Source organism: Gopherus flavomarginatus, chromosome 5 (assembly GCF_025201925.1).
Source record: "Gopherus flavomarginatus isolate rGopFla2 chromosome 5, rGopFla2.mat.asm, whole genome shotgun sequence".
NCBI lineage: Eukaryota > Metazoa > Chordata > Testudines > Testudinidae > Gopherus > Gopherus flavomarginatus.
This window is the reverse complement of record NC_066621.1, coordinates 890937-918461: the sequence shown is the minus strand read 5'-3', so window position 1 is coordinate 918461 and position 27525 is coordinate 890937. Positions and strand designations below refer to the sequence as shown.

General features: G+C 65.5%; 1 protein-coding gene and 1 long non-coding RNA gene across 12 annotated transcripts; one reads left to right on the top strand and one right to left on the bottom strand.

Annotated features, from left to right (window-relative positions):
* Nucleotides 1–519: 519 nt before the first annotated feature.
* TAOK2 (TAO kinase 2) lies at nucleotides 520–24358 on the top strand. 6 transcript variants are annotated; one of them, XM_050952341.1, is made up of 20 exons: nucleotides 523–1217; nucleotides 3546–3717; nucleotides 4732–4803; nucleotides 8134–8235; nucleotides 8319–8364; nucleotides 8461–8557; nucleotides 8849–8962; nucleotides 9043–9134; nucleotides 9208–9301; nucleotides 9704–9785; nucleotides 9861–10031; nucleotides 11120–11332; nucleotides 11829–11954; nucleotides 13282–13518; nucleotides 13601–13729; nucleotides 13827–14030; nucleotides 14499–14738; nucleotides 19939–20151; nucleotides 21079–21261; nucleotides 21590–24358. In XM_050952341.1, exons 2-20 carry the CDS (start codon nucleotides 3586–3588, stop codon nucleotides 22082–22084), a joined length of 3042 nt encoding a protein of 1013 aa, XP_050808298.1. In that variant the 5' UTR covers nucleotides 523–1217; nucleotides 3546–3585; the 3' UTR covers nucleotides 22085–24358. The 6 variants fall into 6 exon arrangements, with proteins under 6 accessions (XP_050808294.1, XP_050808296.1, XP_050808295.1 ...); XM_050952342.1 differs by having other exon boundaries at nucleotides 524–1217; nucleotides 9864–10031; XM_050952339.1 differs by lacking the exons at nucleotides 19939–20151; nucleotides 21079–21261; nucleotides 21590–24358 and adding an exon at nucleotides 14832–17409 and having other exon boundaries at nucleotides 521–1217; nucleotides 14499–14801.
* On the bottom strand, nucleotides 4810–8169 carry LOC127050863 (uncharacterized). 6 transcript variants are annotated; one of them, XR_007774306.1, is made up of 7 exons: nucleotides 8075–8169; nucleotides 7710–7766; nucleotides 6558–6608; nucleotides 6456–6507; nucleotides 5387–5625; nucleotides 5216–5272; nucleotides 4810–5043 (listed from the first exon to the last, which is right to left on the bottom strand). It is a non-coding gene; the product is annotated as an uncharacterized LOC127050863 (long non-coding RNA). The 6 variants fall into 6 exon arrangements; XR_007774304.1 differs by lacking the exon at nucleotides 7710–7766 and adding an exon at nucleotides 7441–7496 and having other exon boundaries at nucleotides 6558–6664; nucleotides 8024–8127; XR_007774307.1 differs by lacking the exon at nucleotides 7710–7766 and adding an exon at nucleotides 7327–7383 and having other exon boundaries at nucleotides 8075–8099.
* Nucleotides 24359–27525: the final 3167 nt, after the last annotated feature.

Below are 27525 nucleotides of genomic sequence, written 5' to 3'. Positions count from 1 at the left end.
CCCTGGTTCCGGTTTGGCTCTGCCTTGGGCGCCATCTTGGATTCGGGGAGAAGCCGCGAGCGGGCGGGAGGAGGGGCGGGTGGCCGAGGCGGGCGCGGCGGAGAGAGCGGGGAGGGGGGCCAAACCGAGCCAGGCCCCCCACCCCCGGAGCCCGATTAGGGCCCCTGGAGAGCCCCCTCGGGCCCCCCGCCCCTATAGACCCTCCATAGCGCCCCCGCCCCTCGGGCCCTTATAGACCCTCCGCCCCTATAGACCTGTCCTATAGCGCCCCCGCCCCTCGGGCCCTTATAGACCCTCCGCCCCTACAGAGCCCCCTATAGACTCCTCCATAGCGCCCCCGCCCCTCGGGCCCTTATAGACCCTCCGCCCCTATAGACCTGTCCTATAGCGCCCCCGCCCCTCGGGCCCTTATAGACCCTCCGCCCCTATAGACCTGTCCTATAGCGCCCCCGCCCCTAGGGCACTTATAGACCCTCCGTCCTATAGACCCCCCTATAGACCTCTCCTATAGCGCCACCGCCCCCTTGGGCCCTTATAGACCCTCCGCCCGTACAGAGCCCCCTATAGACCCCTCCTATAGCGCCCCCGCCCCCCAGGGCTCCTATAGAGCCTCGCCCCATGGAGCCCCTGGAGAGCAATCCCTAGGCCGCTACGCCCTATAGAGCCCCCCCGGCCCATAGGGCCCCCTTCCCGAGAGCAATCCCCTGCCTGTGTGGGGCCCTATCAATATTTATTACCCCGCCCTGCTCCTGAAGAGACTCACTCCCCTATTTCCCCTGCTCTCTCCCCCCCAGAGGCCCCATTTAGCCCCGGTCCTTGTCAGGATCCTGCACCCCCATAGGATCCATACCCTGAGAGGGGGGAGGCTGGAGAGACCCAGGCCCCTCTGCACCCTCCAGAAGGACTCCCCACCCCCCATAGGATCCACATCTGTGGGGAGTGGGGGGCTGGACACCTCCAAGCCCCCCATCTCCTGTAGGGTGCATCTATCCCCCTGAAGGGGAGAGGGGGCTGAGGAGCCCCTGCAGAGTCTGCTTTCCCCCATAAATAGCAGCAGTGAGGGGAGCTGGGTTTAGACCCCGTAGGACCCCCCCCCATCCCTACAGAGTCTAGCACATGCCCCCCGAGTGAGGCTGGAGGAGGCTGCTGGGGGTGCTGCCCCCCACCCCAATACTCTGGAGCTGGAGCCACAAGGGAGAAAGCGCCGTCAACTGCTGGTGAGACACCCACCCCCACATCTCGGAGGACATGGGGGAGTGGGGCTGGGGGCAGTGAGGTCATGGGGAAGGGCTGGGGGGCAGCTGGGTAGGGTGGGGAGAAAGGCTGAGAGAGGGAGGTCATGGGGAGCAGGAGGCTTGCGTTGGGGGTCATGCGGAGAAAGGGCCAGGTTGGAGGTTGAGGTGCGAGGGTGGGAGCTGCAGGCTGCTACTTTTTTGCGGGCACAGGTGGATGCCACTGAAAGGGATGGGCTGGTCCAGGCGGGGGCAGTGGTGATGGGGTGGGGCAGGGTTGGACTGGGGGGGATGGGCTGGTCCAGCAGGGGGCAGTGGGGATGTGGGGGGCAGGGTTGGACTGGGTGGGATGGGCTGGTCCAGCATGGGGCAGAGGGATGGGGGGGGGCAGGGTTGGGCTGGGGGGGATGGGCTGGTCCAGCATGGGGCAGTGGGGATGGGGGGGCAGGGTTGGGCTGGGGGGGATGGGCTGGTCCAGCATGTGGCAGTGGGGATGGGGGGGCAGGGTTGGGCTGGGGGGGATGGGCTGGTCCAGCACGGGGCAGTGGGGATGGGGGGGGGGCAGGGTTGGACTGGGGGGGATAGGCTGGTCCAGCACGGGGCAGTGGGGATGTGGGGGTGTGCAGGCTTTGGCTGGGGATGATGGGCTGGCCCAGCATGAGAAGTGGGGCTATGCGGTGGGGGGCAGAGTTGGGCTGGCCCGGCACAGGGATCCTAGGCCGAGGTGGGCTCTCTGTGCCTTCCCGTGCTATGCTGTGGGTCTGCCCCCAAGGACACAGCAGCATCAGCCGCCCACTCTGTACTCCGTGGTGCCAGCTCATCCTGGGGCTGGGGTGGGGGTTGGCCTGGGCTCTGAGTGGGTCCAGGACCCCCCCACAGAGGAAGGGGCTGTGACTGGCTGACTGGGGGGGGGTGGGACATGGGGCTGTTCCCCCCCCCAGAGGAAGGGGCTGGGGCTGGCTGACTGGGGGGGGGTGGGACATGGGGCTGTTCCCCCCCCCCAGAGGAAGGGGCTGGGGCTGGCTGACTGACTGGGGGGGGTGGGACATGGGGCTGTTCCCCCCCCAGAGGAAGGGGCTGTGACTGGTTGACTGGGGGGGATGGGACATGGGGCTGTTCCCCCCCCAGAGGAAGGGGCTGGGGCTGGCTGACTGACTGGGGGGGGTGGGACATGGGGCTGTTCCCCCCCCCAGAGGAAGGGGCTGGGGCTGGCTGACTGACTGGGGGGGTTGGGACATGGGGCTGTTCCCCCCCCCCAGAGGAAGGGGCTGTGACTGGTTGACTGGGGGGGATGGGACATGGGGCTGTTCCCTCCCCCCCAGAGGAAGGGGCTGGGGCTGGCTGACTGACTGGGGGGGTTGGGACATGGGGCTGTTCCCCCCCCCCAGAGGAAGGGGCTGTGACTGGTTGACTGGGGGGGATGGGACATGGGGCTGTTCCCCCCCCCCCCCCCAGAGGAAGCTGAGGTTTCCTGACTGGGGGAAATGGGAAGTTGGGAAACGGAGCTTCATTGGCTTAACTGTGATTCTGTTCTGGAGAAGGGGACAGAACCCAGGAGTCCTGGTTCCCAGCCTCCCCCTCCCATCACCAGACTCTGCTGCCCACCCTGAACTGTGGGGAGAGCCTAGGTTTCCAGGCTCCCGGGGGGCTGGGAGGGGCCATGCTGATGGGGGGGCACTAGAGCGTGTGTGGGCCCCTCCCGTCGCTGAGCGCTGGGGGGAAGCAGGGAACAATGGCAGGATTTCCCCTACACCCGCACCCCCCCCCCTTCATCCACTGCCACAGGGAGGAGCAGGCTCAGCCTGGCCCCACAGGGGCTAGGCCCCCGCCCCATTCCGCACACCCCCGAGCCAGCCAGTCCCTGCCCTGGGGCCGGATCAGAGCCCGCACCCCCCACAGGGGCCAGGCCCCCGCCCCATTCTCTGCCCCCCTGAGCCAGCCACTCCCCTCCCTGGGGCCAGATCACAGCTGGTGCCCCCCTAGAGGGGACAAGCCCCACATTCCCTGAGCCGGCCTAGCATTTTTTTCCGGAGGACCCCTTCCCAACCTGTGTGACTCCAGACTCTGTTCCCATCCCCTCAGTCCTTGGTCCGTCACAGTGGGATCGGGAACTGCCCCCCTCACCCTCCCCACAACATGACAGCCCAGCTGCTGTGTCTGTCTGGAGTGTGGTTGGGTTGTTGGAGGGGGTGTGGCTGGGAGCCAGGACTCTTGGGTTCTCCCGGCTCTGGGAGGGGAGTGGGGCTCAGGGGGCGGGCAGGGGGTCAGGCTGCCTGGGCCTGTGTGGGGTGACGTGTGCCGTATTGCTTGCAGGAGGTGAGTGGGGCGGCAGGGAAGCCCCCCCGCCACGGCCATGCCGTCCAATGCCCGGGCCGGCAGCCTCAAGGACCCCGAGGTGGCCGAGCTCTTCTTCAAGGACGACCCCGAGAAGCTGTTTGTGGATCTGCGAGAGATCGGCCATGGCAGCTTCGGGGCCGTCTACTTCGTGAGTGGCTGTGAGCCCTGACCCTGGGGCCCCCCTCACCGCTCCTGCAACGCCCCCTTCCCTGGCCCCAGCCCCTCACAGCTCCTTACAACGCCCCCTTCCCTGGCCCCAGCCCCTCACCTCTCCTGGCGACGACCCCTTCCCTGGCCCCAGCCCCTCACCGCTCCTGGCGACGCCCCCTTCCCTGACCCCAGCCCCTCACTGCTCCTGGCGACGCCCCCTTCCCTGGCCCCACCCCCTCACCGCTCCTGGCGACGCCCCCTTCCCTGACCCCAGCCCCTCACTGCTCCTGGCGACGCCCCCTTCCCTGGCCCCACCCCCTCACCGCTCCTGGCGACGCCCCCTTCCCTGGCCCCAACCCCTCACCGCTCCTGGCGACGCCCCCTTCCCTGGCCCCAGCCCCTCACCGCTCCTGGCGACGCCCTCTTCCCTGACCCCAGCCCCTCACTGCTCCTGGCGACGCCCCCTTCCCTGGCCCCGCCCCCTCACCGCTCCTGGCAACGCCCCATTCCCTGGCCCCGCCCCCTCACTGCGCCTGGCAATGCCCCCTTCCCTGGCTACACCCCCTTGCCTGGCCCCGCCCCCTCACCACTCCTGGCAACGCCCTCTTCCCTGACCCCAGCCCCTCACTGCTCCTGGCGACGCCCCCTTCCCTGGCCCCGCCCCCTCACTGCTCCTGGCGACACCCCCTTCCCTGGCCCCGCCCCCTCACCGCTCCTGGCAACGCCCCATTCCCTGGCCCCGCCCCCTCACTGCGCCTGGCAATGCCCCCTTCCCTGGCTACACCCCCTTGCCTGGCCCCGCCCCCTCACCACTCCTGGCAACGCCCTCTTCCCTGGCCCCGCCCCCTCACTGCTCCTGGAAATGCCCCTTTCTCTTTTCTGGGCTCCTGCTCCCCCCCGCCTGCCCCTGTTCTCCATGGGGTCCCTCCCTTCACCCCGGGCTGGCTGAGAGGGTCTCTCCCCTGTGGGGCTCCCCCTGGCCAGCCCACTCTGACCCCCGTCTGCCCGGCAGGCACGCGACATGCGCAACAACGAGGTGGTGGCCATCAAGAAGATGTCGTACAGCGGGAAGCAGTCCAATGAGGTGAGCGCCCAGCTCTTGTGGGGATAGAACCCAGGAGTCCTGGCTCCAGCCCAGCCCCCCCTTCTGACTTCCTGCCCTAGGTGGGATAGAATCCAGGCCTCTGGGCTCCCAGGCCCCCCGTCCCAATCTCCCCTGACCTGAGATAGAACCCTGGCGTCCAGGCTGCCGGTCCCCCAGCCCGACCTCCCCCTGACCTGGGCTAGAACCCTGGCGTCCGGGCTGCCGGTCCCCCACCCCGACCTCCCCCTGACCTGGGCTAGAACCCTGGCGTCTGGGCTGCCGGTCCTCCACCCCGACCTCCCCCTGACCTGGGCTAGAACCCTGGCGTCCAGGCTGACGGTCCCCCACCCCGACCTTCCCCTGACCTGGGCTAGAACCCTGGGGTCCGGGCTGCCGGTCCCCCCACCCCGACCTCCCCGTCAGCTGGGATGGAACCCTGGCGTCCGGGCTGCCGGTCCCCCACCCCGACCTCCCCCTGACCTGGGATAGAACCCTGGCTTCCGAGCTGCCGGTCCCCCACCCCGACCTCCCCGTCAGCTGGGATGGAACCCTGGCGTCCAGGCTTCCGGTCCCCCACCTCGACCTCCCCGTGAGCTGGGCTGGAACCCTGGCGTCCGGGCTGCCGGTCCCCCACCCTGACCTCCCCCTGAGCTGGGCTAGAACCCTGACGTCCGGGCTGCCGGTCCCCCACCCCGACCTCCCCCTGAGTTGGGCTAGAACCCTGGCGTCCGGGCTGCCGGTCCCCCACCCCGACCTCCCCCTGAGCTGGGCTGGAACCCTGGCGTCCGGGCTGCCGGTCCCCCACCCCGGCCTCCCCCTGAACTGGGCTAGAACCCTGGCACCCGGGCTGCCGGTCCCCCACCTTACCTGAGTTGGGCTAGAACCCTGGCGTCTGGGCTGCCGGTCCCCCACCCCGACCTCCCCCTGAGCTGGAATAAACCCTGGCATCCGGGCTGCCACCCCCCCGACTTCCCCTGAACTGGGCTAGAACCCAGGCCTCCATGCTTCCAGGCCCCCCTGCTGGGGCCCCCTGGGCCAAGCTGGGCTAGAACCCTGGCGTCCGGGCTGCCGGTCCCCCACCTCCCCCTGAGCTGGGCTAGAACCTTGGCGTCCGGGCTGCCACCCCCCCGACTTCCCCTGAACTGGGCTAGAACCCAGGCCTCCATGCTTCCAGGCCCCCCTGCTGGGGCCCCCTGGGCCAAGCTGGGCTAGAACTCTGGCGTCCGGGCTGCCGGTCCCCCACCTCCCCCTGAGCAGGGCTAGAACCCTGGCGTCCGGGCTGCCGGTCCCCCACCCCGACCTCCCCCTGACCAGGGCTAGAACCCTGACGTCCGGGCTGCCAGTCCCCCACCCCGACCTCCCGCTGAGTTGGGCTAGAACCCTGGCGTCCAGGCTGCCGGTCCCCCACCCCGACCTCCTCCTGAGTTGGGCTAGAACCCTGGCGTCCGTGCTGCCGGTCCCCCACCCCGACCTCCTCCTGAGTTGGGCTAGAACCCTGGCGTCCGTGCTGCCGGTCCCCCACCCCGACCTCCTCCTGAGTTGGGCTAGAACCCTGGCGTCCGTGCTGCCGGTCCCCCACCCCGACCTCCTCCTGAGTTGGGCTAGAACCCTGGCGTCCGGGCTGCCGGTCCCCCACCCGACCTCCTCCTGACCTGGGCTAGAACCCTGGCGTCCGGGCTGCCGGTCCCCCACCCCGACCTCCCCCTGAACTGGGCTAGAACCCTGGCAACTGGGCTGCCGGTCCCCCACCTCACCTGAGTTGGGCTAGAACCCTGGCGTCCGGGCTGCCAGTCCCCCACCCCGACCTCCCCCTGAACTGGGCTAGAACCCTGGCAACCGGGCTGCCGGTCCCCCACCTCACCTGAGTTGGGCTAGAACCCTGGCGTCCGGGCTGCCGGTCCCCCACCCCGACCTCCCCCTGAGCTGGAATGAACCCTTTCATCCGGGCTGCCACCCCCCCGAACCTCCCCTGAACTGGGCTAGAACCCAGGCCTCCATGCTTCCAGGCCCCCCTGCTGGGGCCCCCTGGGCCAAGCTGGGCTAGAACCCTGGCGTCCGGGCTGCCGGTCCCCCACCTCCCCCTGAGCTGGGCTAGAACCCTGGCGTCCGGGCTGCCACCCCCCCGACCTCCCCTGAACTGGGCTAGAACCCAGGCCTCCATGCTTCTAAGCCCTTCTGCTGGGCCCCCGTGGGCCAAGCTGGGCTAGAACCCAGGCGTCCGGGCTGCCGGTCCCCCATCTCCCCCTGAGCTGGGCTAGAACCCTGGCGTCCGGACTGCCGGTCCCCCACCCCGACCTCCCCCTGAGTTGGGCTAGAACCCTGGCGTCTGGGCTGCCGGTCCCCCACCCCGACCTCCCCCTGAGCTGGGCTAGGACTCTGGCGTCCGGGCTGCCGGTCCCCCACCCCGACCTCCCCCTGAGCTGGGCTAGGACCCTGGCGTCCGGGCTGCCGGTCTCCCACCCCGACCTCCCCCTGAGTTGGGTTAGAACCCTGGCGTCCGGGCTGCCGGTCCCCCACCCCGACCTCCCCCTGAGCTGGGCTAGAACCCTAGCGTCCGGGCTGCCGGTCCCCCACCCCGACCTCCCCCTGAACTGGGCTAGAACCCTGGCGTCCGGGCTGCCGGTCCCCCACCCCGACCTCCCCCTGAACTGGGCTAGAACCCTGGCACCCGGGCTGCCGGTCCCCCACCTCACCTGAGTTGGGCTAGAACCCTGGCGTCTGGGCTGCCGGTCCCCCACCCCGACCTCCCCCTGAGCTGGAATAAACCCTGGCATCTGGGCTGCCACCCCCCCAACCTCCCCTGAACTGGGCTAGAACCCAGGCCTCCATGCTTCCAGGCCCCCCTGCTGGGGCCCCCTGGGCCAAGCTGGGCTAGAACCCTGGCGTCCGGGCTGCCGGTCCCCCACCTCCCCCTGAGCTGGGCTAGAACCCTGACGTCCAGGCTGCCAGCCCCCCACCCTGATCTCCCCCTGAGCTGGGCTAGAACCCTGGGGTCCGGGCTGCCACCCCCCCGACCTCCCCTGAACTGGGCTAGAACCCAGGCCTCCATGCTTCCAGGCCCCCCTGGGCTAAGCTGGGCTAGAACCCTGGCGTCGGGGCTGCCGGTCCCCCACCTCCACCTGAGCTGGGCTAGAACCCTGGCGTCGGGGCTGCCGGTCCCCCACCTCCCCCTGAGCTGGGCTAGAACCCTGACATCCGGGCTGCCGGTCCCCCACCTCACCTGAGTTGGGCTAGAACCCTGGCGTCCGGGCTGCCGGTCCCCCACCCCGACCTCCCCCTGAGCTGGGCTAGGACCCTGGTGTCTGGGCTGAGCACTTTCGGCTCTCTCAGAAATGGCAGGACATCATCAAGGAGGTGAAGTTCTTGCAGAAGCTGCGACACCCCAACACCATCGAGTACAAGGGCTGCTACCTGCGGGAGCACACGGCCTGGGTAAGTGGGGTGGGGCATGAGGGGGCGCGAGGGGGGTGGGGTATAGCGGCCCCCCACGCTCACCCCTGTTGTCCCACCCACAGCTGGTGATGGAGTACTGCCTGGGCTCCGCCTCTGACCTGCTGGAGGGTGAGTGCCCGGGGTGCAGTGCTTTGTGGGGGCGCGGGGGGGTCTGGGCCTCCAAAAGGGGCTGGGGGGCTGCTCTGATCCCTCTTCTGTCCCCAGTGCACAAGAAGCCGCTGCAGGAGGTGGAGATCGCGGCCATCACCCACGGGGCACTGCAGGGCCTGGCGTACCTCCACTGTCACAACATGATCCACAGGTACCCCCACCCCCCTGTGCCCCGTCTCTTTCCTTCATCTCCCCCATCCCTGTCCCCACCATCTGGCCCCGCCCCTTCCCGTCCCACCCCTGCCCTGATACCCCTGGTCTGTCCCTGTTTCCTCCCACCGATGGGGTTGGCTCCTTCCCGCCCCCTAGTGTGTCCCTGTTCCCCCTCTCCAGGACTGGCTGTCCAGGTGCTGACGGGGTTGGGGCGGGGGGGTCCACGGGGCTGGCCCTGGGTGGGGGCTGGGGTCCAAGCTCTGAGCTATCTCTCACCCCGGCCCTGCAGGGACGTGAAGGCTGGGAACATCCTGCTGACGGAGCCGGGGCAGGTGAAACTCGGGGATTTTGGCTCGGCATCCATCATCGCCCCCGCCAACTCCTTCGTGGGCACGCCGTACTGGTGAGGGGCTGGGCCAAGGGGCTGGGGGGCTGGGGGTGGGAGCCCCGAGGGCTCATCCCGTCTCTGTCTGTCTGCCCCAGGATGGCCCCTGAGGTGATCCTGGCCATGGACGAGGGGCAGTACGACGGGAAGGTGGACGTCTGGTCGCTTGGCATCACCTGCATTGAGCTGGGTAGGTGGGGGGCAGGCAGTGCCAGGGGTCGGGGCAGCAGGGGCCGGCTGCTGACACGTGTCTATCCCCCCAGCGGAGCGCAAGCCTCCTCTCTTCAACATGAATGCAATGAGCGCGTTGTACCACATCGCCCAGAACGAGTCCCCCGTGCTGCAGTCCAGCCACTGGTGAGCCCCCCGAACACCCCGGGCACCTCGCCTGGCCCAGAGCCGGCTTCACAAACCCCTCTCGCCCCACTGACAAGCTCCGTGGGGGGCTGGGCAGTCGCCGGGGGGCAGCCTGTGCTGGGCACCTTGCCCCACGCCCTTGAGTGAGCCGCTGGGTAGAGACCAACCCTGGGCGGGGTCCTGGGTCACACCCCACCACCAGGACTCCTGGGTTCTGTCCCGGCTCTGGGAGGGGGATGGGGTCTAGTGGTTAGAGCAGGGGCTGGGAGCCAGGACTCCTGGGCTCGCTCCCTGGCGGTGAATTGCCCTCCCCTGGCATTAGCCAGCTTGCCCTGGCTGGCTCTTTGGCGTCAAGGGATGGCCCTGCCCCCCCCTTCTGTTTATCTGCTTCTGCCCCCCCAGGTCCGAGTATTTCCGGAACTTTGTGGACTCCTGCCTGCAGAAAATCCCCCAAGACCGGCCCACCTCAGACGTGCTGCTCAAGGTAACCCCCGGCCGGGCTAGCGGGGGCGGGGTCCCCGGGGCAGCGGCCGTCACTGACCCTGTCCCCGTGCCTCAGCAGCACCGGTTCCTCCTGCGGGAGCGGCCCCAGACGGTGATCATGGATCTGATCCAGCGCACTAAGGACGCCGTGCGGGAGCTGGACAACCTGCAGTATCGCAAGATGAAAAAAATCCTCTTCCAGGAGGCACAGAACGGCCCCAACGCCGAGGCGCCCGACGAGGAGGAGGTGAGAGCTGAGGCCCCCACCCTAGGGCTCGCCCTGTGCCCCACCCTGCCTGAGGGCCCACAGGGCCGGGCCGGGGGTCCCCAAATAACCACCCCAGAGGGGCTGCACCCCAGTGCCAGGTGACGGATCCCCGTGTGCCAGGCCCCCCCCGCCCCAGAGACGCCATGTCCCAGCATCAGGTGAGGGGTCCCCATGTGCCAGTCCCCACCCCAGAGGGGCTGTGTCCCAGTGCTAGGGGAGGGGTCTCCGTGTGCCCAGCCCCCCCACCCCAGAGGGACCATGTCCCAGTGCTGGGGGAGAGGTCCCCGTGTGCCCAGCTCCCCACCCCAGAGGGACCATGTCCCAGTGCTGGGGGAGGGGTCCCCGTGTGCCCAGCCCCCCCACCCCAGAGGGACCATGTCCCAGTGCTAGGGGAGGGGTCCCCGTGTGCCCAGCCCCCCACCCCAGAGGGGCCGTGTCCCAGTGACAGGGGAGGGGTCCCCGTGTGCCCAACCACCCCACCCCAGAGGGGCCGTGTCCCAGTGCTAGGGGAGGGGTCCCTGTGTGCCCAACCCCCCCACCCCAGAGGGGCCGTGTCCCAGTGCTAGGGGAGAGGTCCCCGTGTGCCCAACCCCCCCACCCCAGAGAGGCCATGTCCCAGTGCCAGGGGAGGGGACCCCGTGTGCCCAGCCCCCCCCAGCCCTCACCCCAGAGGGGCTGTGTCCCAGTGCTAGGGGAGGGGTCCACGTGTGCCCAACCCCCCCACCCCAGAGAGGCTGTGTCCCAGTGCCAGGGAAGGGGTCCCCATGTGCCCAGCCACCCCCAGCCCTCACCCCACAGGGGCTGTGTCCCAGTGCTAGCGGAGGGGTCCCCGTGTGCCCAGCCCCCCAACCCCAGAGGGGCCGTGTCCCAGTGCCAGGGGAGGGGTCCCCGTGTGCCCAGCCCACCCCAGCCCTCACCCCAGTGGGTCTGTGTCCCAGTGCTAGGGGAGGGGTCCCCGTGTGCCCAGCCCCCACCCCACAGGGGCCGTGTCCCAGTGCTAGGGGAGGGGTCCCCATGTGCCCCCTCTGCCCCAGAGGAGGCTGCATTGTGTTTTGTCGCTCCCCCAGGAGGTGGAGCAGTTCATGCACCGGACAGGCACCATTAACAGCATGGAGAGCAGCCACTCGGTCCCCAGCATGTCCATCAGCGCCAGCAGCCAGAGCAGCAGCGTCAACAGCCTGGCAGACGCCTCCGATGAGGACGAGGGAGCGGAGATCGCCATGATGCAGGAGGGGGAGCACACAGTCACCTCCAACAGCTCCGTCATCCACTGCCTGCCAGTACTGCGCGGGGAGCCCGGTGCTGGGGGGGGGGTCCCAGAGTCCCAGGCCCAGTGCAGGGGGTGGGTGGGGCAGGGGGCATCCCGGGGTCCCAGTTCCGGCATGGGGGGGAGGGAGTGGGGCATCCCAGAGTCCCAGACCCAGCATGGAGAGGGGTAAGATGGAAAGTGGGGCAACCTGGGGTCCCAGGCCTGGTGCTGGGGGGGACTGGGGTGTCCCGGGGTCCCAGGCCTGGCGCAAGGGGCGGGTGGAGGGGAGTGGGGCGTTCCCGGAGTCCCAGGCCGGGTGCTGGGGGGTGGGGGAATGGGGTGTCCCCGAGGCCCAGCCCTCATCCACCCCACCTGGACATTTGAGTGATACACAGGGGAAACTGTGGCACACACAGTATTCAGAGAAATTAAGAACATTTGCACTTTGTGGGTCTGGTGGTTAGAGCGGGGAGGGCCAAGAGTGAGGACTCCTTGGTCCCATCCCCTCTCTCTCCATCACCCCCCAGGGCCATGATAACCTGTATGACGACCCGTACCAGCCGGAGATGGAGCCCCAGAGTTCATCGGCTGCCCGGCGCCGTGCATACTGCCGCAACCGGGACCATTTCGCCACCATCCGCACGGCCTCGCTGGTAAGGGGCGGGGAGTGGGATGAGAGGGGATGTGCTGTGCTGGTGTGGGAGCAGCTGGGGGCCCCCACCAAGGTGGGATGAGTTAACAGGTGGGGCTAGTGGGCTGGCTTGGGGCAGAGGTCAGAGTGGGCTCAGAGTTGGGGATGGAGCCAGGGGGTGAGGCGAGGTGTGAAGGTTACTGGGTGGTGCCAGGAGATGGGCTGGGGTTTATGGGCAGGGTTGGGGGCTGACTGGGTGAGGTTGGTGGGACAGGTCACTGGACAGGGGCGGGGTTGGGTGAGTGGGTGGGTGAGGTCAGGGTTCGGGCAGGCTGGGGCCAGGGGTGGATGGGTGAGTGGGTGGGCGGGGTCAGAGTTTGGGTGGGGTCAGAGGAGGATGGGTGAGCGGGTTCAGGGTTCAGATGGGGTGGGGTCAGAGGTGGATGGGTGCATGGGTGGGTGGGGGCAGGGTTTGTGTTGGGCAGGGCCAGGTGTGGATGGGTGGGTGGAGTTAGAGTTCAGGCTGGGCGGGGCCAGGCCTGGGTGGTTGAGTGGGTGGGCGGTGTCAGGGTTTGGGAGGGGCGGGGCCAGGGTTTGGGCTGGGCAGGGCCCAGGGTGGCTAGGTGAGTGGGTGGGTGGGGTCGGTTTGGGCCGGGCCAGGGGTGGATGGGTTTGTGGGTGGGCGGGGTCAGAGTTTGGGCTGGGCGGGGCCAGAGGTGGATGGGTGAGTGGGTGGGCGGGGTCAGGATTTGGGCTGGGCGGGGCCCAGGGTGTCTAGGTGAGTGGGTGGGCGGGGTCAGGGTGTCTAGGTGAGTGGGTGGGCGGGGTCAGAGTTTGGGCTGGGCAGGGCCAGAGGTGGATGGGTGAGTGGGTGGGTGGGGTCAGGGTTTGGGCTGGGCGGGGCCCAGGGTGTCTAGGTGAGTGGGTGGGCGGGGTCAGAGTTTGGGCTGGGCGGGCCCAGGGTGTCTAGGTGAGTGGGTGGGCGGGGTCAGAGTTTGGGCTGGGTGGGGCCAGAGGTGAGTGGGTGGGTGGGGTCAGGGTTTGGGCTGGGCGGGGCCCAGGGTGTCTAGGTGAGTGGGTGGGCGGGGTCAGGGTTTGGGCTGGGCAGGCCCAGGGTGTCTAGGTGAGTGGGTGGGCGGGGTCAGGGTTTGGGCTGGGCGGGCCCAGGGTGTCTAGGTGAGTGGGTGGGCGGGGTCAGAGTTTGGGCTGGGCGGGGCCAGAGGTGGATGGGTGAGTGGGTGGGCGGGGTCAGGGTTTGGGCCAGGCCGGGGTGGGCAGGGTTCCAGCAGGGCGGGCCGGGGGGCCCCGGGGAGCTGGCTAGCTGTGCTCAGAGCTCCACCCCCGCCCAGGTGACCCGGCAGATCCAGGAGCACGAGCAGGACTCGGCGCTGCGGGAGCAGATGAGCGGCTACAAGCGCATGCGGCGCCAGCACCAGAAGCAGCTCATGGCGCTGGAGAACAAGCTGAAGGCGGAGCTGGATGAGCACCAGCTGCGCCTCGACAAGGAGCTGGAGGCCCATCGCAGCAGCTTCAGCGCCGAGGCCGAGAAGCTGGCCAAGAAGCACCAGGCCATCTTCGAGAAGGAGGTGGGGCCGGGAGGGCACGGGGGGGGCTACGCTGGGGGCGGGGGCTGGCGGGAAGCCACTCACCCCGCTCGCTGCCCCACAGGCCAAGGCGGCGCTGGCCGAGGAGAAGAAGTTCCAGCAGCACATCCTGGGCCAGCAGAAGAAGGAGCTGAGCAACCTGCTGGAGTGCCAGAAACGCCAGTACAAGCTGCGCAAGGAACAGCTCAAGGAGGTGACGAGAGAGGGGCCCCGGGGGGCGGGTTGGCTGGGAACAGAACCCAGGCTTCCGGGCCCCTCTAACCACTAGACCCCGCTCCCTGCCCGGGCAGGAGCTGCAGGAGAACCAGAGCACCCCGAAGCGGGAGAAGCAGGAGTGGCTGCTGCGGCAGAAGGAGAACATGCAGCACTACCAGGCCGAGGAGGAGGCCAACCTGCTGCGGCGGCAGCGCCAGTACCTGGAGCTGCAGTGCCGCCAGTATAAGCGCAAGATGCTGCTGGCCCGTCACAACCTGGACCAGGACCTGCTGCGCGAGGTGGGGGGGCTTCAGGGGGAGGAGCCTGTGAGGGGGCAGGGTGGGGCTGAGGGGAGGAGCCTGTGAGTGGAACAGGGCAGGGCTGGGCACTGATTAGGAGGAGGAGCCCATGGGGCAGGGTGGGGCTCTGCTCAGTGGGAGGGGCGTGGGGTGGGGTGGGGCTCTGCTCAGTGGGAGGGGCATGGGGCGGGGTGGGGCTCTGCTCAGTGGGAGGGGTATAGGGCAGGGTGGGGCTCTAGTGCAGTGGTCCACAAGACAAAGGACCGTGGCGGAGTTCGAGCATCTGCCGAAATGCCACTGAATTTCAGCGGCATTTCAGCAGCGATGCCTCTTGACGACATCGCTTGCAATGGCGCCCGCGGGCACCGCGTTGGGAACCCCTGCTCTAGTGTGGGGGGGTAGGCGGAGGGCCGCTGGGGCTGGGCTGGGGGCTGTTGGGCTGGGCGTGACCCCGCCCCCGCCCCGCAGGACCTGAACAAGAAGCAGACGCAGAAGGACCTGGAGTGTGCCATGCTGCTGCGGCAGCACGAGTCGACGCAGGAGCTGGAGTTCCGGCACCTGCACACGGTGCAGCGCACCCGCACCGAGCTCACCCGCCTGCAGCACCAGACCGAGCTCAGCAACCAGCTGGAGTACAACAAGCGCCGCGAGCAGGAGCTGCGCCAGAAGCATGCCATGGAGGTCCGCCAGCAGCCCAAGAGCCTCAAAGTAGGTGTCGCCCGGGGGCCCCGCCCGCGCAGTCTGGGGGGCCCGCAGCCGGACGGACAGGAGGCCGGGCTTCTAGAGCTGGATGGACAGGAGGCTTGGGCCCTAAAACCAGCCCTGGGAGGCCTCGAGCCGGACAGGCAGGATAGCTGGGATTTAGAGCCAGATGGAGAGGAGGCAGGAGTTCTAGAGCACAAGAGCTTGGGGGTTCTAGAGCCAGACGGTGTGGAGGCCATGGTTGTAGAGCAGAAGAACCTGGGGGTTCTAGAACCAGATGGAGATTATGATGTGGTTCTAGAACACAAGAGCCTGGAGGCTCTGGAGTCTGAGGTTCTAGAGCGGGAGAGCCTGGGACTCTCAGAGCCAGGCCTCATGGCCTTGGGGGTTCTAAAGCCGGATGGCCAGGAGGCTGATGTTCTAGACCTGGAAGCTCTGGAGCCGGACGGGCAGGAGGCATCCCTAGATACTGCCCTGGGGGCGCTAGAGCCATCCGCCCCCTGCCGTCTCCCCGGCGTGTTGCCCCTAATCCTGGGGGAGGGGGAGGGGCTGCGGGGCCCCGGCGACGGCTGCCCTGCCCCTGAGGACCCCTATGTGGAGCCACAGCACGGCTGGGAGGAGGCGGCCAGGCCGGCTCCGACCCCCCTGGCGCCCCTGCTGCCCCACGCCGTGTGCGCGGGGCTGGCGCTGCTGCTGGCCGCCTACCCCAGTGGGCCAGTGCTGTTGCTGCTGCTGGCGGCACTGTGGGCCCAGGGCTCGGGCGGCGGGGCCCAGGCGGTGCTGCTGGCCCTGGAGGGGGCGCTGGTGGGGCTGGGCGTCTCCTATGCCCTGCTCCACTCACTCTTCCTGCTCTCGGGCGCCTCGTTCCTGGCCCTGGCCAAGGGGGCGGGGGCGCTGGGTGTGCTGGGCCTGAGCGCCAGCCGGGGTCGGCTCTACGTGCCCGTCATCCTGCTGGCCTCCCACCTGCTGGCCTCGCCCTGGCTCTTCCTGCCGCTCTACCTGCTGATGGTGCTGGCCCGGGGTGCCCTGCGGGGGCTGCCCTCCCGCACCCGCCGCCTCTGGCTGCGCCTCCTGCTGGGCCTGCCCCTGCCCGCCTTCCGCACCCTGCAGGGCCTGGGGCTGGTCACCGAGGGCAGCCTCTTCAGCCTCTTCCCCAAGACCAACAAAGGCGGCTTCCGCAGCCGGCTGCCCGTGCCCGCCCCTCGCCCCGCCCCCCGCCCCAGCCCGCCTGCCTGGCCCCGCCGCGCCCTGGCCCTGCTGGCCCAGCCCGTGTGTGCCCTCAACCGCCGCCTGCTGCAGCTGGCGCGGGAGCTGAGTGCCCACCTGCCCCCGGCTGCCCTACACCATCTCAAGGGCCTGCGGGTGCTGCGAGAGGAGCGGCCCAGCCTCATCCCCCGGCTGGCGGGCAGGGGGCGCCGCGGGCAGGGCTGCAGGGCTGGCCCCATAGTCCGGAGGGGCCGGGCTGCCTCTGGGGGGGCACGGCGCAGCACCCCAGGGGACCCCCATGCAGCCCGGCGGCCCTGGAGGTGAGGGCACCTGCCCCCCACACCTGTTCTGGGCTTGGGAACCAGCCACGCCCCCATGCTGGCCAGTGATCGGCTGGGTGTGAACAGGCCCCGCCCCTTTCTTGTTGCGGGGGGGGGCTGTGAGGGAGGGTCTCCTTGTCCTTCCTCTCTGTGCTGGGATCCATCTGAATGCAGGGGTGGGACAGCTCGGGTCTCCTTCCCCAGCCCCCTAACCTGAGCACAGGTTGGGGGAGGGCCCCAGGCCTCCCCAGAACCCACAGCAGGGTGTCCCATGCTCTGGGCATCCCCTGACAGAGCGAGGGGGTGGGGGGGACGTGACCCTGAAGGCAGGCAGCCTCCATGGCCCAGAGGGGGGGAGATGTGGCCCCGAAGGCAGGTGACCCCCCCATATCCCAGCTGGGGGAATGTGACCTCGAAGGTAGGCGACCACCATGGCCCAGTGTGGGAGATCTTGTGGGGGCTGTGGTTTGCCAAGGGGACTGAACCCCACTCTGGTTGCTCTGTGTAGAGGGGCAGTGCTGGGGGGTACAGCTGCAGTGTCTGCTCTGGAGGAAAGAATCACCTAACGCTGCCCCCCAGGAGCAAGGGGGGTGCAGTGGAGAGGCCCTGGAGGGAAGGGCAGCAGTTGGGTGATTGAAGGGGAGACTGGGGGGGATGTGACCCCTTCACCAAGGGGTGCTGCTATTGGGGTCAGTGGTTTGTATTTGTCTCTGAGCCGGGGGCCACAGCCCCCCGCAAATGCTATCCAACCCCCTGGGGGAGGGGCTCCATTCTCAGCTAGTCTCAGGCCCCACAACACTATCCGCCCCCTCAGAAATAGAGGGGGCTCCCATCCGGCCGCAGGCGCCAGGGGAAAGTGCGTTTCTGCTCCCAGCTCCGAGGGGCGGCCCCAGGTGATTCTTTCCCCGGTGACCGCTTTGATTTCATTTCCCATCTCTGTAACCTCCCACTCCCCTCGGGGGAGATGTGAACATATTTATTTCAGATACTTTACATTTTGTGTGTGTGCATTTTTTTTATGTAAGTGATCAAACATATTAATTTTTGTTTGTTTTGGGGTAAATCTGTGATATTTCTTTTTTTATTTGACTGAAAACAGGAGAAATAAAATAAAAATAATCACAGATTTCCCAAAAATGGGAGAGTCGAAATCTTCTTTTGTGTTAAATTAATTTCTTATCAATTGGTTGGAGGAAGGTGAAACCTTTACTTTCCTTCAAATCCTTCTCCCGTCTCCCCCCGCACCCCCGTGGGTTTTGGCAACTCTGGGATAACACTGATTTCATTTGCTGCAGTTTTAGAAAATCTCATCGGTATTTTTGTTGGAGCCTTTATTTATCACATTGGTAGGAGTGAATTTAGAAGGAGTTTTCTTCCTGTTTGAGGACCAATTATGAATATTTTATATTTGCTCCAGTTTATGAAATTTGGGATAATTTTTTATTTTTCTTTAGTATATTTAGTCTGGTATATTTACTTCTGTTTCCAAGGCAAATCGTTTTTTGTCCTTGTTAGAATTTATTTTTCCTCCTGCCCGTAGTGAATTTAGAAATCCCCCAGCCCCATTCAGTAAATTCAGGAATTTTCTTCGTTTTCCCCGTTTTGGGCAGAAATCTCTGATTTTTATTCTATTTACCTTGTTTTTGCTGAATCTGATCTGTTTTTTTTTTGTTTGTTTCGTTTTATTTTGGGGAAAGTTGCATTTCACCAGCATGTATTTTTAAATCTAATTTGTCCAAGTTTTGATCCATCCTTTCAATATTATTGGGGGTTTATTTTCTCCGGTTTTTAGCGTAGCTACGATTATCCCTCAAGCTGAAAACCAAGGAGGGGTCATTTCTCTTAGATCATCTAGTCTGATCTCTTGTGTGTCCAAGGAAAGCAAATTTCAGCCATCCCAGGGCCCTGTTCCAGAAAAGTCTGTTGTATTTGTTTTCTAGTTCAACTAGGAATTAATTCAGGGCAACTTGACGGAGCTCAGACAAGATGCTCAGAAGAGTCCCCTTCAGTCTGAAAATGGATTAATCTTTTCTTCCCCCCTTTTTGTATTTGGTATTTTACTGGTTGGTTTTGTTGCTTTATTTTCCCTGGCGCTCTCCCACCTTTTACATATTGTAATTTTTGTATTTAATTTCCCCCAGTTTTGGTCCATGTTGTTTATTTTGATTTGCCCGTTTTGCTGCAAAATCGATGGGTTTGATTTGATTGGCTGCATTGGTAGCCGAGTTTCTAGTTCACGTAAAAATAGGACCAGGATTGGCCCAAAATTGGAGCAATACGTTACTAAGCTTGACCAAACCCTGGAAGAACTGTATTTCACCAATTTGGGGTGGATTTCTCCCAGTTCTGGGCCCCAGGTGGGTGACATCTAACGATTTTTAGTCGATTTTTATCGGTTTGTGGGCAAACAATTGGTGCAAGGCGGCTCTCTTCATTTTCGGCTGATTTCTGTCCAGGTTTGAGCAGGGAATTGGTGCTGCGGGATGTTTTTAGCTGATCTGGGACTAGGGGTGTTGCTTTTTACCTAGGGTTGGTCCACAGTGCCATGGGTGGCGCCTCCCCCGGCTGTTCGAGGGGGCTAGTTCCGATGGCTCCGGTTTTTGGTGACTGTTTGCCCCACACCCTGCCTGTGTGCTCCATACATTCATTTTTTTACATTTTGGCTTCCTCTGTATTTGGTTTGATGCGTGCTTATTTTGGCTCCTTGCCACCTTCAATGAAAGACGGCTGCTTGCAGGGCGCCCGGACCTGACGAGCATCTGGTCGTTACTGGGAGCTGAAACGCATCTCTTCCCCTCCCCTCTACCAGGCCCCCGAGGCAACCTGGGCACAGGGCAGGCCCCCCCTCACAGCTCCTAGGCAGGGCAAAGGTCACATGCCCCTGCCATGGGGCAAATGGGGGGGGTCACTGGCAGCGCAAAGGTCACGTACCCGCCATGGGGCAAATGGGGGGGCTGGTAGCGCAAAGGTCACGTACCCGCCATGGGGCAAATGGGGGGGGTCACTGGCAGGGCGAAGGTCACATGTCCCTGCCATGAGGCAATGGGGCAAATTGAGGGAGGGGAGCACTGGCAAGTCAAAGGTGACAAGCCCTGGCCCTGGGATGATGGGGGCAGATTGTGGGGGGTCACAGACAGGGCAAAGGTCACATGCCCCGGCCCTGGGATGATGGGGGCAGGGTCATAGGCCAGGCAAAGGTCTCATGCCCTGGCCCTGGGATGATGGGGGCAGGGTCACAGGCAGGGCAAAGGTCACATGCCCTGGCCATGGGATGATGGGGGCAGGTCGGGGGGGGGTCAGACAGCTCAAAGGTCATGTGCTGCATGATGGGGCAGGTCATGGGGTCACAGGCAGGGCAAGCGTCAGCGAGCCCCAGACATGCCATAAGCAAAGGCCCCCCCAGCCCTGAACGCAGCAGAACATATGGGTCTCGGCCCCTGTGGGCAAGGCAAGGCGGAGGGCACCACCCCATAAGCGGAGGGCAGAGGTCACCATCCAGGTGCTCATGGGAGGGTTCAGAGCTGCCTGTTCTCGTGCCTCGGCCCCCGCCTGCCAGGGGGTGTCGGGAGCATGACGCGTACACGCCCACTCCAGGCCGGCCCCGGTGTCTGTCTCGCTAATGTTTGCTCCTGTCTCTCTCCTCCCGCCCCGCGGCCCCCGCCCCGCGGCCCCGCCCCCAGTCCAAGGAGCTGCAGATCAAGAAGCAGTTCCAGGACACGTGTAAGATCCAGACGCGGCAGTACAAGGCCCTGCGCAACCACCTGCTGGAGACCACGGCCAAGAGCGAGCACAAGGGCATCCTCAAGCGGCTGAAGGACGAGCAGACGCGCAAGCTGGCCATCCTGGCGGAGCAGTACGACCACAGCATCAACGAGATGCTCTCCACGCAGGCTGTAGGTCGTCGGGTGGCCCGGGGCCTGCTTCGGGGGCTGCTTCCCGGGCCCCACCCCCCGGGCCTGCTTCGGGGGCTGCTTCCCGGGCCCCACCCCCCGGGCCTGCTTCGGGGCCTGATTCGGGGGCTGCTTCCTGGCCTCCACCCCCCGGGCCTGCTTCGGGGCCTGATTCGGGGGCTGCTTCCCGGCCTCCACCCCCTGGGCCTGCTTCGGGGGCTGCTTCCCGGCCCCCACCCCCTGAGCCTCATTTGGGGCTGTTTCCCGGGCCTAGCTCAGGGCCTGTTTCTCGGCCCCCGGGCCTCCCTCGGGGGCTGCTTCCCAGCCCCCACCCCTGGGGCCTGATTCGGGGCCTGCTTCCCGGCCTGATTCCAGGGCCTGATTCCTGGCCCCCTGGCTCTGCTTCCCTGCCTGCTTCCTAGCCCCCCAGCCCTATTTTCCGACCCCCTATCCCCCAGCCTGGGGCCTGCTTTCCGGTTCCCCGTCTCCTGGTCCTGCTTCCTGGCCTGCCTCCCGCCACCTCCCCCAAGCCCCTGCCTCCCAGCCCAGCCTCCAACTCCCTGCCCCGTGCCTGCTCCCCTGCCCCCCAGCCAGCTGGCGCCCCCTAGAGGGGAGAGCCCCGGGCCCCTGCGGCACAGGGTTACGAAGAAGCCTGTTCCCACAGAGGAAGCGTGAACCCAAGTGTCCTTGCCAAACATCTGCTTTGCAGTTTTCATGCTTGCCCCTCATACCCATCAACCTCCAGCACATCTGGGGATCTGGACGTCCTCTTCACTTCCTGTCCCAAACTGTGAGGGTGCTGGGACGCTGCGAGTCAGCGCAAGGGGCTCCCATGTACCCAGCCCCGCCCCCGCCCGCCTCGGGGCACCTGTGTGCCCAGCCCCCGCCAAGGGCTCCTGGCCAACCCCGTGTCTCCGTGTCGCCCCCTAGCTGCGGCTGGACGAGACGCAGGAGGCCGAGTACCAGGTGCTGCGGATGCAGCTGCAGCAGGAGCTGGAACTGCTCAACGCCTACCAGAGCAAGATCAAGATCCACACAGAGGCGCAGCACGAGCGGGAGATCAAGGAGCTGGAGCAGCGCGTTTCCATCCGCCGGGCCCTGCTGGAGCAGAGGGTATGGGATTGGGACCCAGGCGTCCGGGACTGCTCCCTCAGGGCCCTGCAGCGTCCCCAGAGACCGGGCTGGGCAGTGGGACCCAGGCATCCGGGACGGCTCCCTCAGGGTACTCCCTACTCTGTCGCAGGAGGGAAGGATTTCTAGGTTTCCGGGGGTGGGGGGAGATAGGCTGTGAGACGGGCCATGGCAGACCCAGGCATCCGGGAAGGGGCTGGGGAGGGGCCGGCGGGACCCCGGCGTCCGGGGAGGGGCTGGGGAAGGGCCGGCGGGACCCCGGCGTCCGGCCCGGCACTGCCACTGCCACTGCCACGCTCTGTCTCTGCAGATCGAGGAGGAGATGCTGGCGCTGCAGAACGAGCGCTCCGAGCGGATCCGCAGCCTGCTGGAGCGGCAGGCCCGGGAGATCGAAGCCTTCGACTCGGAGAGCATGCGGCTCGGCTTCAGTAACATGGCGCTGACCGGCATCCCCGCCGAGGCCTTCAACCAGGGCTACGCCGCACCCCCCCAGCCCTGGCCCTCCCGCCCTGTGCCCCGCAGCGGTTCCCACTGGAGCCACGGCGTACAGAACACCGCCGGCGCCCCCCACGCTTGGCGCCAGCCCCCCCTGCTGGCTCCGCCCCCCTCTGCCTGGCTCCACCCCCCCTCCTCCACCTCCTCGCCCGCCTCTGCCCCGGGGGGCCGGGCCAACGTGGTGATGCTGCGGAACAGTCCCCAGCCGCTGCGGCGCACGGCCTCCGGCGGCCAGGCCGAGCCGGGCATCAGCCGCTCGGCGAGCGTCACCTCGCACATCCTCAACGGCTCGCACTTTTCATACACCTGAGCCAGCCACGGGGCAGGCCCCCAGCTCCAGGCTCCCTGCGAGCCACCCTCGACCCCCGGCACTGCCCGGCCTATGGGGAAAGGCCGCCCCGAGCTCTCTCCTCGTGCCCCATGCAGAGACACTCCCCCTCGGTGTTCTTGCGGGGCCAGCTACACCCTGCCGTGACCCGGGAGGGGACCAGCCCAGCGCCCGTGTCTGCTCCCCTGCCCATGTTGACACCCCCAAATCCACACAGGAACACACTGGTCCCCTCCCCCCCGCTTTCCCCCCCCACACACACACACACGGGACCATTTGATCTTTGTTTTCAAATCTTGTTTTTTTCTTAATTTCCTTCCCTCTTCCTGTCACTGGGGGCTGGGAACTCGGATGCCTGGGTTCTCTCCCTGGCTCTGAGAGGGGAGGGGGGCCTGGTGGGTTAGAGTGGGGGGGCCTGGGAGCCAGGACTCCTAGGTTCTATCTCTCTATCCCATAGATGACAGGGTACCTTTCCATATCTTCCTCCCCGCAAGGAGCCCTGCGGTACCTGGTATGAGCAAGCCCCCAGGTTTGGGATCAGGGTACCCAGTGGGGGTGCTGTGCCTGGGGGGGCTCAGCTTCCTCCCCCCATCACTCAGTTCCCCCAGCCCCCCTCCTCTGTTCCATGCCCATGTTCCCCCTTCTCTGGGAGTCTCTCTCCAAAGGATATCAGAGGCTTCTGCCTTGAGCGCTGCACAGGTCAGCCCCCATCTTGCCCTGGGAATGGGCTGCCCCTCTCCTGGACTGCAGTGACATGGGGGGACCTGAAACTGCTTTTTCTATCCCCTTGGGATAGAGGATTCTTGACACTACCTTTTTGTGGTTATGGGGCAAGCTGGAAACACCTCCCCCTTGGAAGTGGGGTGTGTTGATGCAGCCTGTGTCAGGCTGATGGGGGCTGGACACACTTCCCCCAGCACAGAAGAGAAACTTGAAAACGCTGTCCATTGGGAGCCAGGCCCATGTTGATCCGTTTTCCCATGTGGGAAGAGAAGCATGAAATCCATTTCCCCAGGATGGCGGCAAATCTTCGTACAGTTTTCCCAGCATGAGAAAGTTTTCAACACATCACTCTGTGTGGCGGGAAGACTTGAAACCACTTTCCTCTGGCAGGATGGAGAAACTTGAAACCTTCTTTCCATGGTGTGTGAACCTTAAAATGTTATTTACTCTCCTAAAGGGGGAAATCTTGATCCAGTTATACCCCTGGGGGCTATTTTCCTTTGTGGGGAGGATCGGAAAGTCTCGAAACAACTATTTGCCTAGAAGCAGAAGGGGTGGGGGAGGCAATCTTTAAGCACCATTTTCCCTCCCAAGGTGACAAATCTTGCTAAGCGGTTTCTGTGGTTTGTGGGTCAAGGAGACAGGAACAATTTTCTCCTTCGTGCCACAGGGGAAGCCTCGACACAGACTTTTTCCACACATGCAATAAGAGGAACCTTAAACAGATTTTTCTGCTCTTGTGCCATGGTGAAGGGAACTCAAACTGGATTGTGTCTTGTCACGCACTGGGGGAGAAGGTGGTTGGTGTGCCATGGGGAGGAGACTTGAAACAGATTTTTTCCTCTCACACCATGGAAAGGGAACTTGAAACATTTTCCTGCCCAAACGCCAATGCCCGGGTCCTCTGGGGTGTGAATTTCTGCACATTTTTTAAAATTATTATTTAAGAAACAATCATCCAGGACTTTGATGGAACAACAACAAAAACCTGATTCCTCCATTTCTTAATTGATTTTCTAAATAACCACCTTGCCCAACCCCTGTCAAGGCTGCTTTTGAAAAGCGGTCTGGGGGGTGAGGGACGGACTAATTGCTTTGTTCTGCTAACTAACCATGTGGCTTGCCTGTGGGATCTGGGGGCGGAGGGTCCGGGGCTGATGTATAATATATATAGCCCCTTCTTTTTAACGATCTTTTCCTTTTGGTGCCATAACCTTCCCTTGTACAGTTCCCTGCTCTCTAGATCTCTCCTGTCTTTCACCCCCCGCCCCCCGTGTGGGTGGTGCGTGCGTGTGTGTATCTCATATTTTGTTTTTATATATATATAAAAGAAGGAAAATAAGAAAAAACAATAGAAATCTGTGTCCTGATGGAATGTATTAAAACAAAACAAAAACCAACCACTTTTTTTAAAAAGCCAAGCCAGGTGGTGAGGAAGAAGGGCAAAGGGGGCAGTAGCGAGTCGGGCGCTGCCCCCACAGAGAGAAGGGAAAAAACTTTTAATAAAAATGTTGGATATTATTAAAAATCAAAGGTGGCTTGGCTGGGTTTTTCCACATCATTGGAGTGGGAGTCCGGGGTTCCCTCCCGGCTCTGAGAGGGGAGTGGGGGCTGGTGGGTTAGAGCAGGGGGGCTGGGAGCCAGGACTCCTGGGTTCTCTCCTCTCTCTGGGAGGGGAGTATGGGCTGGTGGGTCAGAGTAGGGGGCTGGGAGCCAGGACTCCTGGGTTCTCAGATCAGGGACAGCAAAGGGGGGGGGCTGGCAGACCCCAGCGTCTCACGAGCCCGTGTCTGAGCCATAGAGGCAGCTATGTCAGTTCCAGCCTGGGGGAGGTTATGCAGCGTTTGACACAGGTAGGCGTGGAGTTAAAGCCGGCAGAGGGGGCTGGGGTGTCTGCCCAGCTCGGGGTACAGATCCCAGCTGCCCTCATAACACCCCACCCCAGAGGGGCTGCATCTTGGCACCAGGCAAGGGGTCCCCATGTGCCCAGCCCCCTCGCACCAGAGGGGATGTGTCCCAGTGCCAGGCGAGGGGTCCCCGTGTGCCCAGCCGCCCCCTCGCCCCAGAGGGGACGTGTCCCAGTGCCAGGGGAGGGGTCCTCGTGTGCCCAGCCCCCCCCCCGCCCCAGAGGGGACGTGTCCCAGTGCCAGGGGAGGGGTCCCCGTGTGCCCAGCCCCCCCCCGCCCCAGAGGGGACGTGTCCCAGTGCCAGAGGAGGGGTCCCCGTGTACCCAGCCCCTCCCCGCCCCAGAGGGGATGGGTCGCAGCTCCGGGAGAGAGGGCTCCCCTATAAACAGCCCCGGTAAACCACCCTGTATAAACAGCTGCATCTTGCATCTTATGTTAAATAGTGGATTATATCTGCATTAATTACTTAATAATTAAGAAGGCTGCGGCTGGGAATCCCATGACCCCGCCCCAGCAGCTGCAATGACTAGAGCCCCGTCTCCTAGCAACCAGCCTCTAGGCGATCCCCCGCCCCACACAGTTGCCATAGCAACAGCCTCCCCAGCAGTTGGGTACCAGCTTGTGCAGCATCCCAAGAAGGGGTTCGTGGGGGGGAGGGGCAGATCCAGACCCGATCCTGCTGGGATCCTACCCCCACGGAGTCCCCTACCCCAGACCCTGCACCCCCCAGAGCCCCGTCCCCCACCCCTCCTCCCACCTTGCACCCCACAAAGCCCCATCCCCCACCCCTCCTCCCTCCATGGATCCCCCCGAGCCCCCTTCCCTCACCCCACCTCCCCCCATGCGCCCCCCGAAAACCCCTTCCCCCACCCCTCCTCCCTCCATGGATCCCCCGAGCCCCTTTCCCCCACCCCACCTCCCGCCATGTGCCCCCGAGCCACCTTCCCCCACCCCTCCTCCCTCCATGCGCCCCCTGAGACCCCTTACTCCACCCCTCCTCCCTCCATGGATCCCCACAAAGCCCCATCCCCCACCCCTCCTCCCTCCATGTGCCCCCCGAGCCCCCTTCCCCCACCCCTCCTCCCTCCATGGATCCCCCTAGCCCCCTTCCCCCATTCCTCCTCCCTCCATGCGCCCCCCAGAACCCCTCTTCCCTACCTCACTTCCCTCCACTCGCCCCTCGAACCCCTTTACCCCACCCTTCCTCCCTCCATGGATCCCCCTGAGCCCCCTTCCCCCACCTCTCCTCCCACCCTGCACCCCTCCGAACCCCCCTACCCTACCCCACTTCGCTCCATGCGCCCCCTGAGACCCCTTACCCCACCCCTCCTCCCTCCATGGATCCCCACAAAGCCCCATCCCCCACCCCTCCTCCCTCCATGCGCCCCCCGAGACCCCTTCCCCCACCCCTCCTCCCTCCATGGATCCCCCCGAGCCCCTTTCCCCCACCCCTCCTCCCTCCACTCGCCCCCCGAGCCCCCTTCCCCCACCCCTTCTCCCTCCATGTGCTCCCCGAGCCCCCTTCCCCCCACCCCTCCTCCCTCCATGCGCCCCCCCAGAGCCCCCCTTCCCTACCCCACTTCCCTCCACTCGCCCCCCGAGCCCCCTTCCCCCACCCCTCCTCCCTCCATGGATCCCCCCGAGCCCCTTTCCCCCATCCCGCCTCCCTTCATGTGCCCCCGAGCCCCCTTCCCCCACCCCTCCTCCCTCCATAGATTCCCCCTAGCCCCCTTCCCCCATCCCGCTTCCCTCCATGTGCCCCCCGAGCCCCCTTCCCCCAACCCTCCTCCCTCCATGGATTCCCCCTAGCCCCCTTCCCCCATCCTTCCTCCCTCCATGCGCCCCCCAGAGCCCCCCTTCCCTACCCCACTTCCCTCCACTCGCCCCCCGAGCCCCCCTTACCGCACCCCTCCTCCCTCCATGGATCCCCCCGAGCCCCCTTCCCCCACCTCTCCTCCCACCCTGCACCCCCCCGAACTCCCCTACCCTACCCCACTTCCCTCCATGCGCCCCCCGAGCCCCCTTACCCCACCCCTCCTCCCTCCATGGATCCCCCCAAGCCCCTTTCCCCCACCCCTCCTCCCTCCAGGCGCCGCCAAACTCCCTTACCCCACCCCTCCTCCCTCCATGCGCCCCCTGAGCCCCTTTACCCCACCCCTCCTCCCTCCATGGATCCCCCTGAGCCCCCTTCCCCCACCTCTCCTCCCACCCTGCACCCCCCCGAACCCCTCTACCCTACCCCACTTCCCTCCATGAGCCCCCTGAGACCCTTTACCCCACGCCTCCTCCCGCCATGGATCCTCCTAGCCCCCTTCCCCCATGCCTCCTCCCTCCATGCGCCCCCCAGAGCCCCGCTTCCCTACCCCACTTCCCTCCAGTCGCCCCCCCGAGCCCTCTTACCCCACCCCTCCTCTCTCCATGAATCCCCCCGAGCCCCCTTCCCCCACCTCTCCTCCCACCCTGCACCCCCCGAACCCCCCTACCCTACCCCACTTCCCTCCATGCGCCCCCCGAGCCCCCTTACCCCACCCCTCCTCCCTCCATGGATCCCCCCGAGCCTCCATACACCACCCCTCCTCCCTCCATGCGCCCTTCAGAGCCCCCCTTCCCTACCCCACTTCCCTCCACTCACCCTCCGAGCCCCCATACCCCACCCCACCTCCCTCCATAGATCCCCCCGAACCTCCTTCCCCCCCCAATCCTCCCTCCATGCACCCGCTAGAGCCCCCTTTCCCGATCCCCACTTCCCTCCGTGCGCCCCCCGAGACCCCTTACCCCACCCCTCCTCCCTCT